Consider the following 21,198-nt stretch of genomic DNA (forward strand, 5'->3'; position numbering starts at 1 on the left):
TTTCTCCACATTCCTTGCCAACTCTTGTTATTATCTATCTTGATTATAGCCATCCTCCTGGGTGTGAAGTTGTGTCTCATTGTTGTTGGATTTGTAAATAATGAATATACAGACAGGAAATTTTGGCAGAGATATAGAAAAATGCGTGTGAGGGGGGCGGGGAGGGAGGGAAGGAGGAAGTAAAACCCAAATGGTCATTCTAGAACTAAAAACTAAAATATCTGAAATAAAAATTTCACTGGATGAACTTAACAGTAAAATGTAGATGGCAGGAGAAAGAAGCAATGATTCTGAATATAGATTAATTTAAACTATCCAATTTGAAAAACAGAAGAAGGTAAATATAAAATATCAGGGACTTGTGTGAAAATATCAAAAGTTGTAACTTACACATTTTCTGTTTCACCCAGAAGGGGAAAAGAGAGAAATGAGACAGAATAATAGTTGTAGAAATTATGAATGAAAATTTCCCAAGTTTTGATGAAAAGTAAAAGAGTAGATTAAAAAAACAAGTCACTGAATCCCAAATAGGATAAAGACAAAGACAATCACACCTAGGGCATGACATTCAAACTTCTAACAATCACATATGAAGGAAAGTGTATTGAAAGCCGCCAGAACAAAACACATCACACCCAGTGGAGGAAGACACAAATGATTGCTGAATTTTCATCAGACAGTTATGATCAGGAGACAATGGAATGACATCTTTTAAGTGTACAATGAAATGTTTCTTACTTCAAAAAATTAAAGTTGGCACTTCTATGTCAACTTCTTAATATATTTATAAAAACATATGAGACTGTGAAAATCCAAGCACCAGTGGTTAGCATTGCTCTAGATCAGTAGTTGAAGAGATTAAATTAATAGATAAAGGTTAAGTGACTTATCCAGGTTAACACAGAATTATTGTCAGAACATTTGTCTCCTGATTTCCAATTCAGTGTTGTTTACAGTTGGGCAAACCTGGATCCAAATTAAGATCTCATGTTAAAATAGAAAAATTTCAAGAGCAAACCCTGACCTGGCAAGTATCCTTTCTTTTCTCAAGATCACCAGCACAAATCTTGCTTTCCTGGATGACTGGCTCTGTCTGTGGTAGTAGGTAACCCACCAGGTTGTAGGTTATTTCTCCATGCTGGTGTTCAACGATGGGTATTTCTGCTTCTTGGAGGATGGTAGGGTAGTCAGAATCTGTAGAGATAAATAGGGGTGAAAGGAAAAGCAGCCTGGAAAGGTGCAGGGACAACATGCGCTCATGATATGCAGACATCTCTGAATGGGAATCCAAAAGCAGGACACAGTCACTTTCCAATCACGTTGGCTAATGGAAGAGTTTTTTTGGTACAGTTAATCTAAAACAATGGATAATTCAAAATTCTATTTGTTTGGGGCTTTTCTAATGTGCCAGGTGGGGCATTCCTAATGTTCTAAATAAAGAGAAGTGCTGATACATTTTGATGAGGTAAAGACGTGAGTATTCTACAGTATTCTACAACTTTTTCCTTTCTCATTTTTCTGCTCCCAGATCATTTCCTGTCTTTACTTTATCCTGGGAAAGAGTTGACACAACACTTTAAAAACAGATTTAAAGTACTAGACTCTTTCCAACCTTACATCAGGCTTGTTAACCTCCGTTTCAGAGAGGTAATTGTGTGTTTAGATTGTTAGTATTAAAAAATAAATAAATAAATTGTTAGTATCTTTTTTTGCTGCTATAGCTACACTGTAGGCAGGATATAAGAGTAAATAAACATATAAATAAGCAGACATTTTATTTGAAGACTTTTAGATAGTGTCTGGTTTTGTTGAAAATATTTGCCGTAGTAATGAAATGCCTAGAATATGAATATTCTAGAATGGGTACAAGAAGGTGATGTATAAAACAACCCCTTTCTCTTCCCATTCTCACCTTCATCTTCTGCTTTTCCCCATCCAGTCACCCAGCAACAGTCTGGAATTGTCCACTGCTTTTTGACACTGGACAAGCAAATAGGCAGGATGGAAGAACTGTAGGTGACTCTAGAGAACAGCCTCAACAAGGCAGTGTCTGCAGGGGTACCGTGGTGTTTGGGGTGGATGACAATTCGGAACACATGATACTTCACGCCTGTATTTGAATGGCCTATGTCAATTGATCCCAGCCACACAGTATATAAGAAAGGAATCCAGCGCCTAAGGGGAAGAGAAAGAGGAGAATAAAAGTGGAGCATGCTTTTGTGCTACAGCTGGGTCAGAACAAGCTGCCTGTGTGTAACACTAAGTCTTTAGGTAAGAAAGGAGGGTAACAGACTTGGAATTAACCAGGCTGCTTCCAACTTGGCATAGGGTTGGTTTGTCTTTGTTTCTCCTTCCCTCACTCCCTGATCACTCTTTCTTTTGTTGTCTGCTGTTTCTGTGGTCTCCTTTTATATGATTATGGCCAGAGTTTTGTCCTGTATTCTTTTCCCTGGTTCTCTTATTCACCTCTACTATTTTCCGTGGTTTCAGCCATAGCCTATATGCTTAACAGTCATTGTTGTTTTATTTTCACTTTTGAGTTCTGAGCACTAGACCTTTATTTCTAAATTAAAAAATTAAAGCAAAATATAACCACCAAAGTTCATTATATATATATATATATATGATATATATGTAATTTAAATGTTCAGTAGTTTGATCAGATTTACAAAATAAATAAATAATAGAAGTTCTCTGCCCAACTGCCCTCAACTCATGCTATCCAAAGGCAATCACTTTCAACTCTTAGCTCTTTCTTTTAGCATTTTCCCTAGTGTTTTCAAGAAACCCTATATATTGCCATTACTTTTTTTCTTTCAGTTTTAGAATATTGTATTCCTCCTGTAGAAGGTGAGGACTGACCCAACAAGTACTGCCAACTCCCCACTTCCTTTCCACCATCCTCCTCACCTGATATAACTTTTTGTTAGATCAGTATTTAGTATGTATGTCCTTGTGACTGTGAAAACATTATTCACTCTGAGGCCATGTTGAGTACCATAATGCGATTTCTTGTAAAACTTTTTGCTTCTCCTGGAATTAATAATGTGGTCTCACTTGTTTGTTTTTTTAGTTTTCTCTGTACCTATCACTGACTCATTATTTGTTCCCCAAACTGTCTGCCAGAAGTGTAAATCTCTCAATATGTTGACACCTGTTAGGCGTTTTATCAATACTATCCTTTTTTAAAAAAATTAATTAATTAATTTTTTTGGCTGCGTTGGGTCTTCGTTGCTGCACACAGGCTTTCTCTAGTTGCAGCGAGTGGGGTCTACTCTTCGTTGCAGTGCTCAGGCTTCTTATCGCAGTGGCTTCTCTTGTTGCAGAGCTCAGGCTCTAGGCGTGTAGGCTTCAGTAGTTGTGGCACACGGGCTCAGTAGTTGTGGCTCGCGGGCTCTAGAGCGCAGGCTCAGTAGTTGTGGCGCATGGGCTTAGTTGCTCTGCGGCATGTGGGGTCTTCCTGGACCAGGGCTCCAACCCGTGTGCCCTGCATTGGGAGGCGGATTCTTAACCACTGTGCCACCAGGGAAGTCTTTTTTTTTTTTTTTTTTAAGCCCTCTGCCCTCTAACTCCAACCTTGGTACTTTTCTTTATGATTTTCTTGAGGGTTTTCTTCTGTGTTGTATTTTGTTTTTTCTGGATCCCATGTTTTCCTGTCCCCACCCCACCCTTTATTTTGGTGAAGTGCATTCTCCTATGGCTTCCTGAGAAAATGTGCGTGAGGGGTAATATTTTTTCTGCTTTGTATATTTGAAAATGTCTTATTTCTATCCCACACTTGATTGATGATTTGTAAATATGAGCAGAATTCTAAGTTGGAATTCTCTCAGCATTTTGAAGTTATTACTCTATTTTCTTTGAGCTTTCAGTTTGTTATTGAAAAGTCCTGTCGTTTTGATTTCTGTATATATGTCATCTCCTGTGGCATAACAAGTTACCACAAAGCTTAGAGGCTTAGAACAGCAAACATTTCACAGTTTCTGTGGATCAGGATCTGGGTGCCTCTGACCAGGCTGCACTCAGGGTGGACTGCAGTGTCATCTCAAGGTCCGACTCAGGAGGGTCTGTCACGTCTTCATTAGCTGTTGGCTGGAGACATCAGTTTTACATGTGCCTCTCTCTACAGCTTACTCACCACATGGTACCTTACTTCTCTCAGAGATTGTGTTTGTGACCCAAAGCAGCTTAAGACAAAATTCCCTGACTGGTGTTTAGGAAGTGATGTGAAAAGTAAGCAAAGTTTCTAATGTAGTGACTATTTTCATCTTTTTTTTTTCCTACCTCTGTGCCCTGTCCCTAGTCCAAGATGACCTAGGTTTCCTCCTGCCTGTTCATCTTGGCACTTTCCTTAGTCTGTTGGTTCATTCATGGGTTCATTCAGATATTTATCGAGAACCTCTCTGTGTGCTAGGCACCAGCTAGGACTCACCTGTGTAGGCAGTGTGCTGCTGTCAGTATCCACCTGTCACTGATGAGGGAACCTCCACAGACGTGGGACTGGCCCAAGTTCAGGCTGACCTGCCAAGGCCAGTGCTCACCACTCACAATACGGCTCGAGTGTACAGGTCGTCCGCACACTAGAGAAAGAGGAAAGAGAGAAACATGGGAATCTGGTTGTGCTGTTCTCCTGATCCCCGTCTTATCATCTCCAAACTCCCATCCGTTCCTGGGACCTGAGTCCTCCCGAGCTTCTATACTCCATCCTATTCCAGATCCAAACCCAGCAGCCTTGGGCCCAAGGGGAGACCACTCACCTGCCTGCAGAGATTTCCTTTGGAAAGAAAAGGATAGGCAAGACCCTAAAACAAATACACCATATCGTTAATATATAACAATGCCTCTTATATCCAGATTCACTCAATAGAGAGGCTTTCTACCTACTTAAATTTCTCAGATTGGTGTTAATTTTTTTTTTGCGGTATGTGGGCCTCTCACTGTTGTGGCCTCTCCCGCTGCGGAGCACAGGCTCCAGACGCACAGGCTCAGTGGCCATGGCTCACGGGCCCAGCTGCTCCGCGGCATGTGGGATCCTCCCGGACTGGGGCACGTACCCGTGTACCCCACATCGGCAGGCGGACTCTCAACCACTGCGCCACCAGGGAAGCCCTAAAGGCCAAATTTTTATAAATACCTACCCATTAGTGGTAATCTTGATAATTACATACTTACCTAACTTTTTTAGCAGCATACATGGAACATAATTTAACTTTTACTTGATGATTCACGGCTGCCATCAGGAGTATCAAGCATGTGAGGCTGTAAATACATTAATGCCTTCAGATGAGTTTGAGGTTTATAAGCTATTTACTTTTGTCATGTTTTCTTGAACTGAACTAGTATTTTGCAGTATTTGTATATCTTTCTTCTTTGCTACCTGTTATCTTTTTGCTGCTCTCAGCCTACCCGGCTTTTAAATCACTGTGGGCCAGAAAAATAAATGAACAAGCTTATTCCTGAAATCACTGACGGGCGTTTGTACTTCCAGTTCCCTCTGCCTGAAATGCTCTTTCCCTCAATCCTCTTAGCTCAATCACTCATCTCCTTCAAGTCTTTGCTAAAATAGCTTCTTCTTAGTGAAACCTTCCTTGACCACCCTATTTAAAATGACAGTGTTCCTGTACCTTAGACGCCCCTCTCGGGTCACAGGATTTATTGCTTTCTAACGTGCCTTATAATTTACATATTTGATGTGTGCATTGACTGTAAGCCCCCCAAGGGCAGGGATCTTTGTGTTTACTTCTATATCCATGAGCCTTGGACGGCTTGGGGCCTGGCACAGAGGGTCCCCTCAGGACTTTCGCAGGCCACACCATTCAGAAGTCCCATCCCGTGGGTGAAGTGTCCTGTTACTCTATATGGTAACTTTTTGAGCCCCAAAACCTCTGCGTCCTCCTCTCCACTCCACCCCCAGCCTCAGGGGCTCACCCAGCAGAAGGGCCAGCAGGAAGACACAGCCCGCAGGGCCCATGTTTCTGTCCTCAAGAGTCAGCACCTCCTGCCTTCTGGACTCCGGCTCCCAGGGCGGGGCCCGCCGGGGAGCAGCCGCCGTAGAGGGGCGGGGCCAGCTTTTCCTCCTAGTTGGATCCTCGGCTTCGCCCCCTCCTCTCCTTTGGCCCCCACCCTGGCCAGGCGCTGAAGGGACCAGACTTGAGAAATGCAGCTACAGGACCCAGGGGGAGGAGCTGGGGCTCGAGGTGCCCCCTGCTGTCCAGGGAGTGCAGGGTGTCTGAGGCTTCTGCCGCCAGGGCAGGTTGGAGGCTATACAGAAAGGAATGGAACCCTGTCTCTGACAAGGAGTTGGAAGATGGGCAGGATTCTTCAGAAGCTAGAAATGAAAAAGAGGAGATTAACCCAGTACCTGGCTATTTTTTTCTAAATTTTTTTGTCTTCATCTTCATTTACAGTGTTAGCCATAGACTGTACTGCAAGTCAGATTTTCTGGGAGACAGACTCTAAGAAGAGATTTGTGTGCAAGAAGTTTGTTGGGGAGTGGTCTTAGGATCAACACCTCGAGGGGCGATGGAAGCAGGATTGGGCACAGGGAGAGTTGATGTAATGCATCTGCAACAGGGGCCTCAGCCATTCCCAGAGGTTGCTCTGGAGCTGGGGTGGCCCTTCAAAGATGCCCTGAACTGAGACTAGAAGGCTGAGCCCTTGGACTTCTGAGTGACTGGGTGCAGGTTACCTGCAGGGGAGGGAGCATTACCTTGGGTGAGGTGGCTCTGGCAGCAGTTCTTGGAATCGGACTTGGCTTCGAACTCTCTGCAGCCGACACTCCTGGTTGCTAAGAAAGTGAAAGCTTCAGTCCTGAAGGGGGGTCTGGGCCATGCAGCACAGCATCTGCTACAGAATTCTTTTCTGCGCCTTTTTTGTTTTCTGTACCCGTAGTCTGTAGGGTAGTAGGTCTGTGGAGGCAGAATTCAGGGAAGTGTTAAAGCATGTTGTTGCTCTCTTGCAGCTTAAAATTTGGGCACGTTTGACAGAAACACATGAATAATTTTAAAAAATAAGACCAGAAAATATAGCTGTTTGGGTAAGTGTTATTCAGTTACAGGCAGCAGAGACTCAATGAAACTCGCTTAAACAGAGAGAGATTATTTTAAAGATACTGTCATGGGCTGCAACGTGTCTCCCCCCGCCCCAAATTTATGTGTTGCGGTTCTAACCCCCAGTACCTTAGAATGTGATCGTACTTAGAGATAGTGTCTCTAAAGAGGTAATTAAGGTAAAATGAGGTCATTAGGGTAGGCCTTAATCCAGTATGACTGATGTCCTTACAAGAAGAGGAAGTTTGTACACATACAGAGGGAGAAGACGGACATCTACAAGCCAAGAAAGCCTAGAACAGATCTTTACCTCCCGTCCCTCTGGAGGAACCAACCGTGCTGACACCTTGATCTCAGACTTCTCACCTCTGCAACTGTGAGAAAACACATTTCTGTTATTTAAGCCCCCCACCCCACCCCGCAGTCTGTGCTACTGTGTTATGGCAGCCGTAACAAACCAATACAGATTTCTGAGGAACAGTAAGGAGAACAGAGTAACAAGGACATCTGGAGTTATCCTAGGACACACTGGAGACCAGGGTGGGAGACTGGAGCTGGCAGTGGGCTCTGGATCCACGATGGCTCGAGAGCTCAGAGCAGCAGTTCGGCATCCTCACTCTGGTCCTCTGCCATCAGGATGGCCCAGCACTTTCCATGTCTTTTCATTCTATCCCACTATAAACTACCCAAGTTTTTCCTTACTTTCAGTTCAAATTCTGCAGAATTTGAACAGGTGATCTTTTCTTACCAGCCCTTAGGTACATGGCTGTGGACTAAGTGTCTTTGCAGTAAGTGCCCTTGTGCATGATGAGGATGAAGGAATATGGCCACAGCTAAGCTGCAGGGACTGTTGTGGTGGAGCAGACGCCACATTTGCTGTATCTCAGTACAGTAAGGTGTTTACCTCTTTCAATACATTTTTTCAGATTTTAGAAGTGAACACTTCAAAAAAAATTAATTTTCCATCTCCTTGTTTACTGACTGCCACAACTGTCTTTTTCAGGTTTAGTTGTCTTCATTTGTGACTGCTTGGTGGAGGTGGAAATCTATTACTATTATATTTATGTTATCTCCTCCATACATTTTTTTTTTTTTTTTTTTTTGCGGTACGTGGGCCTCTCACTGTTGTGGCCTCTCTGGTTGCGGAGCACAGGCTCCGGACGCACAGGCTCAGCGGCCATGGCTTATGGGCCCAGCCACTCCACCTCATGTGGGATCTCCTGGACAGGGGCACAAACCCGCGTCCCCTGCTTCGGCAGGAGGACTCTCAACCACTGCGCCACCAGGGAAGCCCTCCTCCATACATTTTTAATGGTTTTTGTTTTATGCATCCTATGTTTTGTCTGTGTGTGTGTGTGGTTTATCCATTCATTCTGGTTATGTGTCCACCACTCACTGCACTTTTTATCATTATATGATGACCCTCTAGGTACTTTTCACCTTAATAGTTTCCTGAAATTAATATCACAACCTGCAATTTTGTCCTGTTCATTTAATCAGAGAAAAGATTCCTTATTCATATCACAATTGGTATTCCAATTAATTTATTGTATTCACAGGCAATTTTAGCTATTTAGTCAACTCACTTAAATATAGCTTTTAAGAGTCAGATCTCAATTTGAGATTTGCCTTCAAGTCATGTTTGGAGTAAAGATCATCTTTTTGCAAAGGCACTAAAGGTCTGAACAGGTCTTTCTGTTGATTTACCAAATGAACAAAATTTGACCAGACACTCCTTTCCCTCTGAGGGTCCTGTGGTTGTCCTAGACCTTTGGACTTTTTTATATCCCTGAACAAATCTGCGGTCGCTGAAAACTCTTTACATATTAATTGGGTCATTCACACGATCTTTTTTCCCTTTTGCTTAAATGTTTTGTGAAAATATATTTTTGGTTCTAATTTAGTTGGAAATAAACTTTATTGTAACTAAGACATGAGCTCCTTACTATTAAAATTGGAAGTAAAAGGAAAGAATTAAATAGCTATCTTGCTTTTCCTGTCCAAACTGTAGTTCAGGGTAACAAAACGGGCTTAGTTGATGAGGGAAGAATTTCAGCTAATAAATTCTTACTGGTTGGAGTGATAGAATTTGAAAGCAATACTTACAGCTCTTTATGAGATAATTGATTCAGGGGATGATTATCAGTAGTTGAAAGTTTTAGATGAAACAGCTCAGGCTGTTACTATTTGAATGATCTGTTCAATCTTAACATCATGAAAAGTGGGATAAGGCAGACATGAGCCTCCTGATATGACGTAATGTGAAGGAATATCCAATGAAGTTTTCTTGTCAAAAAAGTGAAACCTGAATCTCTAAAGCTACTTCCACTTATAGCAAATACAAGGGATGAAGGAGTAAGTTAAATTACAAGGCCAAGGAAGTTAACAGTCACATCCAGAATGTGGGACATTTTATAAAACAACTAACACTGGTTTCTATAACAAGTCAATGGTATGAGGGTACAAAGGGAGGGAAACTCCTCTAGGTGAAAAGAAACATAAGAGTCATAAGTGTGTGTGGCCCCTGTTTGGATCCTGATTTAGCAAATCAACTCTAAGAAGACATTTTGATACAAGCAAGGAAATTTAATAATTAACTGGGTCTTAGATGTTATGAAGGAAGTATTGTTAATCTTGATGGGTGTAATAATGATATTGAGTTACGTAAGAAAATGTCCATTTTTAAAGAGACAGTTGGAACCTATGAGTCCTTTCTAAATCAAAGCTAAACTCTTCTATCATATTGGAGAAATCGTCTTTGGTTTTCAGTCCACAGAGCTATGCTGTCATTTTTATGGGGAAGACTGCATGACCTTAGGCAAGTCACCTTTCCACTAAGGCCTGTGTTTTCCCGTTGTACCATGAAGGCACTGGAATCAGCTGATGATCTCAAAAGTGTCTTTGCAGATGTAACATTGAATTTTGACTTCCTTATCTATTTACCTGTATTTACTTATCTTTATCTATTACCTCCATTACTCCTCTGCAAATATTTCATTATTGTTGGTTCAGCAATCAAGAAATGTGTCAGGTCTTCCTTTTTTTTTTTTTTTTTGCGGTATGTGGGCCTCTCACTTTTGCGGCCTCTCCTGTTGCGGAGCACAGGCTCCGGACGCGCAGGCTCAACGGCCATGGCTCACGGGCCCAGCCGCTCTGCGGCATGTGGGATCTTCCCGGACTGGGGCACGAACCCGTGTCCCCCGCATCGGCAGGTGGACTCTCAACCACTGCACCACCAGGGAAGCCCTCAGGTCTTCCATTTTAATGCTCCCTTGCTTCTTCTAAGATAGGGAAGTACCAAGGAGTTGGAGGTGAGAGGGCAGGTGCTTGATGTCCACTCTAGAGATTTTCCTGAAGACAGCCCTTATAGCTTTCTGCCTTCTCTTCATGCCCTGTCTCGAGGTCCTAGAGTCTCTGTTCCCAGATCATTACCCTGTTATCACTAACGTTATCTTTAAATACCTCTACCGTACACAGTTACTGTTGGTTTGGGAAGAAGTGGCCATGTGGTGGTGTTGGTAAGAGCTTTATTGCTTTTGCCATCTGGCTGTTGCCTAGTTACAACCTTTTCATCTCAGCAAAATGAGAATAATAATACCTCACAAGATTTTGGTAGGAATTAAATGAGATAGAGGGCAAGTACTTAGCTTGCATTTAGGCTATTTAAGCACAAAATGATAAATAGTAGCCGCTGTTTTTATTATTGTTTTTGTTGAACAAATATCCTCGTTTTAAGTACTAACTTAATTCTGGGCAAACAGGTCATCTTGGTGATGGCTTAGATTGATGTGAATGGTGCCTGTAGACCAGGGTTTCTCAGCCTTGGCACTGTTGATGTTTGGGGCCAGATGATTCTTTCTTGTGGAGGGCTGTCCTGTGCATTGGGGGACGTTAAGCAGCATCTCTGGCCTTAACCTGCTGGATGCCAGGAGTACCACCCATCCCTAGTGGTGACAACCAAAAATGTCTTCAGACATTGTCATGTGTCCCCTGGGGTTGGGGTGGGGAGCAGAATCACCCTTGGTTGAGAACCACTGCTGTAGAGTAAGGATGCCACTTCAGGGTGCAGTCTTCTCTTGAGCACCCTGAGAATAAAACAGGGATGACAGTAGATTTGCAAGTCCTGTAGATTTTGTGTTTTTTTGTTTTTTTTTTTTTGGCCGCAGCTTGCGACACGCGGGATCTTAGTCCCTGCATGCCAGGGATCAAACCTGCGCCCCCTGCAGTGGCATCTTAACCACTGGACCACCGGGGAAGTCCCCCAATTTTGTAGCTTTTTATCTGTAGTTCCAGGAAGGGCAAATGGATTCCATTGTCTCTTTTCTAATTCAATCCATCAGATCAATCTATTATATTGATCAGAAAATGAATAATGAATAAATGAAAATGAATAAAATGAATAAATCTCTTTATAAAATGAGTAAATCTCTTTATAAAATTCTCCTAAAGAATAACTAATTTCTCACTGTTTGAGTCCACTTACACGAGGTACCTAGAATAGTCTAGTCAAATTCATGGAGTCAGAAAGTACACTGGTAGATGCCAGGGGCCTGAGGTGCGGGGTGGGGAATGGGGAGTTAGTGTTTAATGGGGACAGGGTTGCAGTTTAGGAAGGTGAAAAATTCGGGAGATGGATGATGGAGAGAGCTGCACAACAAGGTGAATGTACTTAGTGCCACTGAACCGTACAGTTAAATATGGTTAAAATAGTATGTTTTCTGTTATGTGACTTTTACCACAGTAAAAAAACATTAAAAAAAAGCATAATTGATTTCTCTAGCACATGTTAGCAGCAACAGACACCTATGCCCTCTATTAAAAGATCCAGTTTGGTCTTCGTTCTTGAACTTGGACAGGAAACTTTTAGTCCAGCTGTAGTTCCACTAACCAGTATGTCCTGGAACTAGTCCATACACCTGGCCTCCGTTATGTCAGGGCCAAGGGCTGGACAGCCTTTGAGAGACAGCCTTCTTCTGTCGCTCTCCACCTCGTTGTCCAGTCTGCGGTCTCCCTCGCCTGCACGCCCCTTCTCCACAGGGACTGGTCCTGCTCGGAGCTCCATCCCGCTTGCCTTGGGCCCTGCTGCCCTTTAACTCGTTCCCCTCGGCAAGAGCTGGTCCTGTTCTTGTGGTCACTAAAATCAAATGTTTCTATGTTTATTCACTTATACTAAATGAATTCTTCCTTTCCGTTTTGATAGCTAGCCTTCTACAGTCTATTGCTTTCATTTTGTTATTTAGAAAACAAGTTTCGATACTTCCTGTTTGCGACACCATAATAGATGCTGTTAGAACAGCAAGAAGTTGACTAAGACAGCAGTTTCTCTTCTCAAGGTTGTTCTTATCTATTCAGAAGAAGTAAAGCTGTGTGCACTCAAATAATTACAGATGGAGACTGGAGTATAATAAGAGGTACAAGTAACTAGAACCAAAGGGCAGATGTTATTTTGGCATTGTATAAGGAAGATCTTTATTAGAGCTTTCTAACAGTGAATGGAGGTAATTTGGTATAGTGGAACGAGCCAAATCTTTTGAGTCAGACAGTCCAGGGTAAATCTGTTTAGTCAGATATTAGCTGTGTGATCTTAGGCAAGTTACTTAACTTCTCTGATCCTCAGTTGTTTTTTTGTGTGTGTTTTCATTTGTAAAAGTGGAATAAATAATACCTTCTTGAGTTGTTAGGACAAAATAAGATGATTTTTAAGTGGCCCGCATAGTAACTGATAGAAGGCATAAGTAAATACACGTTCCTGCCATAGTTAGAGGTAAGATAAAGATGGCATGACCCTCAGAGAATCCACTTTGGCAGGCAGCATGACTAGGCTGAAGTCATCTCAATCTAGGCTCTGGACCCTTAGCTTCTGAAATTCTTGTCAGAGCACCTAGAAGAGATCAAATTCAAGAGACTGACTCACTAAAATTTAAGAGACTTGTATATGAACCAGAATGTTGATTTGCAATGAGGACTATTCATTTTTATCATTTGGAATTTGCATTTTTCCCAACCAGGACACACCTTCTCGATATTGAGTAGGGAAACCCAATTAGTAGGTGGGTGGTGGTTTGAAGAGTCTTCGGATCAGAACAAGTGGAAGTGGCAAATCTCCACAAGCATTTCACTCACTAGGAGGAAATATCCCTTCTTCACAAAAACTGGGTGACACAGTGCTTCTCCATAACAGAGCATGTTTTTCTAAGTAAATACAAAGTTTATATTCATCAGACTCAAGAGTCTCTCTTCCTTTGCAGCCTAGGGTCTGGCTTTTGCGTTCTTAGATTCCATGCTGACCATTCCCTTTCCTAATGACGTTTTTCTTCAGTTTAGTGCCGAAAACTGTTGATTACACTTAAACATTCTCAGGTATGATCTTGTTCCTGGTGTGCTGCTTTGAGATTATACCCAAATCTCCAAGTTTAGCTTACTCCTAAAACACATAAGACCTGTATTCACTGAAATTTTGGGCATCCTTTCTACAGAGAACGATCTCCTTCCATCTCACCCATTTTGTGTATATTTTACTTGTTAAGTTTCAGTTTTAGAGGATTCTGGTGGGCAAGTGGTGGGACAGTGACATGTCGTGAAAATAGTTCCCTTTCCTCCATACCAAAAGTTAGTTAGTTAGTTAGTTAGATAGTTAGTTTTCCAGTTCTATGATATTAAGAAGCGTAAGATCATCCATCGTGTCTATGAAACAAGCAAACATGCCTTGAGCTAAGAGTTGTATCAAATAACTTGTAAGGTACCTTCCAACTATTTTATTTTATAATTCTAAAACCTGCTGTTATCTCTTTGTTGGATTTCTTGGCTTTAGTATCTAGATCCATCCTCTTCACTCACATTCTTTTATCGTTTTTTACTTATTTAGCATCTCACATGTTGAATAGGTTTATCTCTTCTTTTGTCGAAGCATTTTCACAGTGTCAGTTATGCCTTGCTTCCAATTCTGTAGTGTTGTCATCTAAAAAAAATTCTGAGAAGATCTTGTTAACATGAACAGTGTTCCTTTGAGAATAAATTGTAATCAGTCTTTGAATCCTGCTTATACTTTGTATAATTTTTGCATTTGGAAAATTATTTTTTTTCAAAGTTCTTACCATTTTCTTTGTATGTGTGGAAAGCTTTTTAATGGCCCAGATTTAATTTCCTTATTTTTATGTAATTATCTTATCTTTGCAGTTATTAATGAAAATTTTCATTCTCAAACAGTGATTTTATTGGTATTTAATGAAATTTGAGCAAGGGATGATCATTTTGCTGCTGTTCATTCCACCATCTTGCCCAAACTCCTTCTAATCATTTTTCACTATTATTTGTTGAGTAATACAGAGCATCCTGTATTATTTAATCAGTATCTTATGAAATCCATAAATTAACTCACTGCTGGCCAGCGTCAGATCCCATGTTCCTAACTACTCTTTGTATACATATACCACAGGCCCAGGAAAAGGATGGGGATAAGGCAGCCATACGTTTCTTATATGAGACATGTTCTTGGACTCCTCTCTGGTCACAGGATATTGCAAGTTGGATATCTCTCTAATAAACCCCTTCCCTAACCCCAGTGCACCTCTGAGCACAACCGTGAAGTACTCTTAGTGGGTGGGGTGAACAGGGGACTCCGAAGGCATTCTCCCTGAAAACCTCAATTTAAACTCGCCCCCATGCCTCCCCTTAATCTGTGACCACTAAACACAGTCAGTTTTCGCCTCCCAGCTCCTTAATCCAGACCCTTCCCTTATTGCACTTACAGAAGGCAGCCTTTGAGATGTCGTCAGTGATTCTTATCAGCTCACTTCTGAAGAATAGAATACAATAGAAGTAATGAAATGTCAGTTTTGAGATTAGTTATAGAGAGACTATAGCTTCCATTTGGGGTATTCTCTCTTGCTTTATCTTGTATCACTCACCCTGGGTGAAGCCAGCTGCCCTGAGGCAGCCCTGCAGAGAGGCCCGTGTGAGTGAGCTTGAAGCAGGTCCTTCCCAGTTGAGCTTGGAGGTGACTACAGTTTACAGCAGCAGCCTCTTGAAAGACCCTGAGCCAGAACTACCTGGCTAGGCCCTCCCTGATTACTGACCCACAGACACTGAGAGATAGTAAACATTTGCTGTCTTCAGCCGTTATGTTTTGGGGTAATTTGTTACCCAGCAATAGATAGCCAATACACTGCCCTAGGCTCCTTTTGCCTGGCGTGCTTCAACTGAAACCTTCTAATCTTCTGAGTCCCTGCTTTTTCTTCAGAACCCAGTCTAGTCCCGGACTGGGTGGTTTTCATCTTGACTTCATCCAAGGGCAAACTAGTTAACCTCTCTGTACCCTAGCTACTTTTTCTTTAGCATGTGAGGAATTGGTTGGGTCAGGTGATTTCCAGATCCCTTTCAGCCCTAAAGTTCTTTGCTTCTGTATTTCCCCAGGCCCTGACTCCAGTTTCATTTTTAAAAAAATGAATATGAGAAGTAATAGTTAGAACCCACCAAACTTTATTCATGCCGGGGACCTTGCTTCCCAGGTTGACCTACAGGAGACAAGGCAGCAAGCAGACTGGGCTCCTGGGGGCTGCACCCAGAGGTAGCAGAACTGCATGTGTCTTGCTGAAGCTTCGGAATCTCTCCTCAAAATCCTCAACTTCTAGAATTTCCACTTTCTCCATCATTCTTAATTTCCACTTTACCTTGGCCATACCGACCTCATCCAGTTCGGGTAGCCCTGGGAAAACGAGAGGCGGAAGCACAACAGGGAAGAGCCCAGAGAAGTCCGGCCTGAGGTCAGCGTGCGAGATGGCGGACTTCTCAATCCAAGACTTGTAGAAACTGATGTTTGTAAATACTCCAGGCTCATTGGTTCCGATGAAGTTTGATTTCCAGCTCACCACTCCTGCTAGGACCCAGAAATCCTCCACTTTACACGTCAGGGGATCTCCTCTACTGCCCTGGGGGAGAGAGAAAAGATGGCTGGGCCATGCACAGGGCAAAGGGAGAGACTCCAGTAATTTAGCCAACACGGGTGGAGTTAGGGCCTGTCCAGACACTCCTGGGTTCACGCAAGGACCCCGAAGCTACGAGACATGGAGGAAGCACACTGGGGAATGGAAGGGCTCTGAAAGGTGCCTATAGGATGGATTCTTACTATGCACTGATCCGTCCGCCCCACTGGGAGCCTGGAGCAGATCACGGCTTCACTGATGGGCTCAACTCCATGCAACAAGCTTTCTTTCTGTAGCAGTTGTTGCATGTCTGGAGATCACTGAGGGGCACTTTTAGCTCCTTCAGTGTATAAGATGGTTTCATAGCTGTAAGGTCAAAAAGAGTCAAAGTTGTCTTAAAAAATTCTGAAGCAACTTTCAGCTATGGATATAACTTTCATGCCTTTGATTTTCAGGGATAGCTCTGATTTCAAGTTTCTGCCCCCATAACAGGCAGCACTCTGATTTCTGGTTGGGCAAATGGTCTAAAGGCCGAGTTCCCTGGGTCTGAACAAGGCTGATGGCAGTTGCTCCTGCTGTACCACAAAAAACAGAAGAATTTTCTGATTCAGAAAAACCTAAAATCATGAAAGATGTGATAGTAAGTTGTTTGGCTTTGGAATATATTTTTATATTCCATAGAACATAAGAAGGTGGATCTAATGGATTAAGAAGAATCAAGACTATTGAGGGCTTCCCTGGTGGCACAGTCGTGAAGAATCTGCCTGCCAGTGCAGGAGACACAGGTTCGAGCCCTGGTCTGGGAAGATCCCACATGCCGCGGAGCAACTAAGCCCATGCGCCACAACTACTGAAGCCCACGTGGCTAGAGTCTGTGCTCTACAACAAGAGAAGCCACCGCAATGAGAAGCCTGTGCACCACAACGAAGAGTAGCCCCCGCTCGCTGCAACTAGAGAAAGCCTGCATGCAGCAATGAAGACCCAATGCAGCCAAAAATAAAAATAAATTAATTTTTAAAAAAAAGAATTATTGATACATGAAGCCCTACTCTCCTAGTCTGACTTGGGACCTGCTGAGCACTCTGAACTTTCCCTCTTTGATCCATCTTTGTGTCTGCTTCCCCCTACCCACCTACCCGCACACACTCTACCCAGGTGCCGAAGGAGAACTGACAACTCTCCTTAAATTCATTGCCCTGTCCTTTTCACTTTTAAGGTCTTAGTAGTATTGTGAAACAAGAGCAGAAGCAGATGTAGATAAGCAAAGCGATTACAGCAGCAGAAGTATGAAGGAGGCAGAGGGAAGCTGGGGGTCGAGGAGAACTGAAGTCTGCAGTACCTCGGATTAATTGCCGGAGAGCGAGAGCGCACCATATCTGGTGCCAGGAGTGGGATAGAGAGTAGGGGGAGGGACTGTCAGTGGAGGAAACAGAGCTCAGAAAGTCTGCTTATCCTCACATTGGGATATCCCAGAATTGCCCCATCCAGTCACCCAGCAGGAGGTTGAGTTCTTCAGCTGGACTGCCAATGATGGGAGGCAGGTGGGCAGGAGAGCGGGGCCAGAGGAAACCAGGTGGGCCAGTTCTGCCACAGCAATGGCGCTGGATGCATTTCTCTGGAAGTCGGGGTAGGGAATAATCCTGGACACGGGGATGATTGTCATTTTGGAGTCTTGGTGACCAGAGACCTGAAGTGACCCCACCAATACCTTGTATTTTCTGACCTGAGAAGAAGAGCAGAACAAGTACCGTGGGTTTCTTGTGACTCTGTCGTGGAGTGTCACAGCAGAGCCCAGAGTTCTGGAGGTTGTATTTTTCGTCTAGCTCTTCCGAAGCATACGTTCCTTCAATAAGTGCTGAGCATCTCCTGAAAATATAAATGAGACTTAGACATGATCTGGCCCTCACAGGGCTTTTGGTCTCAAGGATTGTGTGTGTGTGTGTGTGTGTGTGAGAGAGAGAGAGAGAGAGAGAGAGGGTGGAGGAGAGGGAGGGAGGGAGAGAGAGAACACACAAGTAAACAGGTATAAAATTTTAAATTGTGATAAATTTTATGAAGAAAACAGGATTTTGAGGTGGAAAGTAAAAGATGGGGGAAGAGCCTATGAATTGGTGATCGGGGAAGGTCTCGTTGAAGAGGTAACTTTTCAACTGAGTCCCACAAGGTGGGAGTCAGCCATGAGAAGAGCTATAAGGAAGAGCATTCCAGGGGGAATAGCGTATGCAAAGGCGCTGGGCATAAGAAAGAGCTTGGCAGTTTCTAGAAATTGAAGTATACCTGGAGTAGAATGGGATGTTAGGGAAATGAGCAGGTACCTGGCAATTCATGGCTTAATAGGTTTTATTCTAGGTGCTTGAGCAGTGACTGGAGGATTGGAAGGAGGGAATGACATGATTCTACCTCTGACTTTAAAATAAAAAAACACTTTGTTGTGTGTATGAAGGTAGCAAAACTTATTTTGCTATTGCAGTGGTCCAGAACATTTGTGCTGGAGTCAAAGTATTCTGTGGAAGTAAAACTGAAGAATTGGTGTGTGCAGTGACTATGAAGGGTGAGGGAAAGTGAGGCTTCATATTTCTGGCTTGAGCAACTGGCTGTGTTGTTGAATGAGATGGGAAGAAAGGGAGAGAAAAGGTTTGGGGATATTGCTGGTGGTAGAATTGTAGTTCTCTTTTGATTACATCATCTTTGAGATACCAGTGAGATATCTGAATGGAAGTGCATCAGAATTAGTGTTTGGAGCTGGTGATGTAAATGTGGATGTTAACAAATCTGTGACATTTTAAACCATGGGAATAGATGAGGCCCCCTAGGGAGAGTGAAGAGGGCTCAGAACTGTGCATCCAGAGTGATGAGGATGTGGGCATGCAGTAGAGGGAGTGGCTCCCCCTGGGGAATGTCTCCTTGGGTAAAGAATTAGATGGGGGGTGGGGTGTGTGTGTGACATTTTCTAGGCACTCATTTCAGTCAAGATGATTGTCAAATGGAAAGATACCCGAAGTCTAAGAGCAGTCGTATTGCACTGAGCGCTAGGGCAGGAAACATTTGGACCCACTTCTTAGGCACAGATACTGTATCGGGCAGTGCAAGGTAAACTCCTCTCTGTCCTCAGCCCAGGAGCTCCAGTCACCCTCGTCCCTGATGGGTCTGCCCGAAGCAAGGCCCCGCGCTCACCGGAAGCAGCTTGCCACCGTCAGTACCCACTGCCTTCAGATGAGGGTGGCCACACAGTTGTGAAACAAGCCCTGGCGGTTGCTGACCTGCCAGGGCCACTGCCCCACGTTGGCCTCCGTGCCTGAGGCAGTGCCGGATAAGGCCGCGGGCCGCCCACGGACCGCGGACAAAGAGGAGAAAGTCCTGGGAGGCCTGCCCTCCCCACACTGGTGTCCCCTCCTCCCTCCTCCTTCGCCCCATCCCCCCGCCCCCCCCCCATGCTGGCCCTGGCTGGGGCGCCGTACTTGACTTCACGAGATTCTTTGGTCATCTGTGCCTAGGACGAGGAAAGGTGGACCGTGGGGACACCCAGGATGGCTTCTTAGTGCCGAGGGCGGCCCACACCCCAGGCCCTGTGCAGCACCCCCTCCGGGACTCTCCTCACCCCAGGGGTTCACCTGAGACCCCCAGCAGAAGGGCCAGCAGGAACACACAGCCCGCAGGGCCCAGGTTCCTGTCCTCAGAGCCAGCACGTCCTGCCTTCTGGACTCCGGCTCCCAGGGCGGGGCCCGCTTCACCGCCTAGCTGGATCCTCGGCTTCGCCCCCTCCTGTCCTTTGGTCCGCGCCCTGGCCAGCCCAGATCCTGAAGGGCGCAGCTGCAGGACCCAGGGGGCGGAGCTAGGGCCCGAGGCGCCCGCCGCTGTCCGGGCAGAGCAGGGTGCCTGGGCTTGCCGCCTGTGGGTGCAGGAGGGGCCGTCGAGGGAGGGCGCTGGAAGGACAGGGCTCGCGCAGTGCAGAGACCCTGGTGGAGGCCGAGGCCAGGCTCACGGGCGCCCCCTGCCCCGTCTGCCGCATCTCAGGGACTTGCCCTGGTTGGTCCCATCTTCTCCCCCGTCCCCCGGCCGAGGGTGAACAGTCCAGGGCAGGTCCCTGAGCTTGGGTCACAGAGGGCTGTGCGGAGGGCTGCCCCGAGTCCTGGGCCTCGAGAACGGCTACAGGACTCACAGGAGAAGATAAAAAAGAGGAAATAAGCCAGTCAGTTAGCTGACCCTTATGTCCTGCTTTCTCACTTTCCCTTTTCTGCTTCCATCTCTACCTGTTGTAACTGGTTCCTTGCCTCCCTAAGTCAGGGAATATTTATTGGACGTTTATTGTGTACAAGGAGCAAGACCTATAAAGGGGCATGAATCAGGGGGGTGCCTGCCCCCCAGGAGCTGACAGTCTAGTCCGAGAGGGGCGGAGTAAGGAAGTAACCCTGGAGGTTTTGCCTTGTGATTGGTACCCGGTTCATTACAAAAGGAGGGGCCGCGGCTTCCCTGGTGGCGCAGTGGTTGAGAGTCCGCCTGCCGATGCAGGGGACGCGGGTTCGTGCCCCGGTCCGGGAAGACCCTACATGCCGCGGAGCGGCTGGGCCCGTGAGCCATGGCCGCTGAGCCTGCGCCTCCAGAGCCTGTGCTCCGCAACGGGAGAGGCCACAGCAGTGAGAGGCCCGCGTACCGCAAAAAAAAAAAAACAAACAAACTTGGTTATAATTCAAGTTTTTTTTTTTTTTTGGTTTACAAAAAGAATGAACTAGTGTCTACAAATGTTAAATTGATTCTAAACAGTTTAACATGATCAGTTACAGAAGCTTGACAGTATTTTACGTTTGCATAACATTTTCATCCACACATTGACTCCGTGAGGGAAGCATGTTTTCATTTCTGTTTTATAAATGAGGAAACTGAGGATCTTGGAGGTTAAATGACTTAACGAGTTGTATCATACTGTTCACTAGCCAAGCTGGGTGTTGCTTCTATTTCCTAGTCTAGTCATCAGATTTAAATCTAAATCTTCTGATTTGTTGTCTAGAAATCTGCCTCCATGTTCTGGCAGTCTCCCAGGTCCAGGGTCAACACTCATGTATGTAGCGGTCATGTTCTCAGTGCCCATGCCAGGTGCTGTTCTAGAATAGTGGGGTAACAACATAGAAAAAGCCCCGCATCATGGAGTTTATATTTTAATTTTAGGTCAGATCATGACAAGTCCTTTGGAGAACAGTAAAACAGGATAGGGATGCTGGGGTGGGCATCACTTT

The 21,198-nt window shown here is 44.5% G+C and overlaps 2 protein-coding genes across 2 annotated transcripts in view; one reads left to right on the plus strand and one right to left on the minus strand.

The window, feature by feature from the left end:
* The window catches only part of SH3D19 (SH3 domain containing 19), a 181,865-nt gene that overhangs the window by 26,136 nt on the left and 134,531 nt on the right, over window positions 1-21,198 (plus strand). The gene's annotated exons all lie outside the window — the stretch shown is intronic.
* PRSS48 (serine protease 48) lies at window positions 15,560-20,211 on the minus strand (the record flags this gene model as incomplete). Its single annotated transcript, XM_079724900.1, is given in 8 exon segments — window positions 15,560-15,973; window positions 16,171-16,251; window positions 16,254-16,333; window positions 17,426-17,766; window positions 19,142-19,176; window positions 19,180-19,324; window positions 19,566-19,856; window positions 20,192-20,211. Coding segments are annotated over 8 exon segments (1,407 nt in total).

This window comes from Hyperoodon ampullatus (genome assembly GCF_949752795.1).
Source record: "Hyperoodon ampullatus genome assembly, chromosome: 1".
Lineage (NCBI taxonomy): Eukaryota > Metazoa > Chordata > Mammalia > Artiodactyla > Ziphiidae > Hyperoodon > Hyperoodon ampullatus.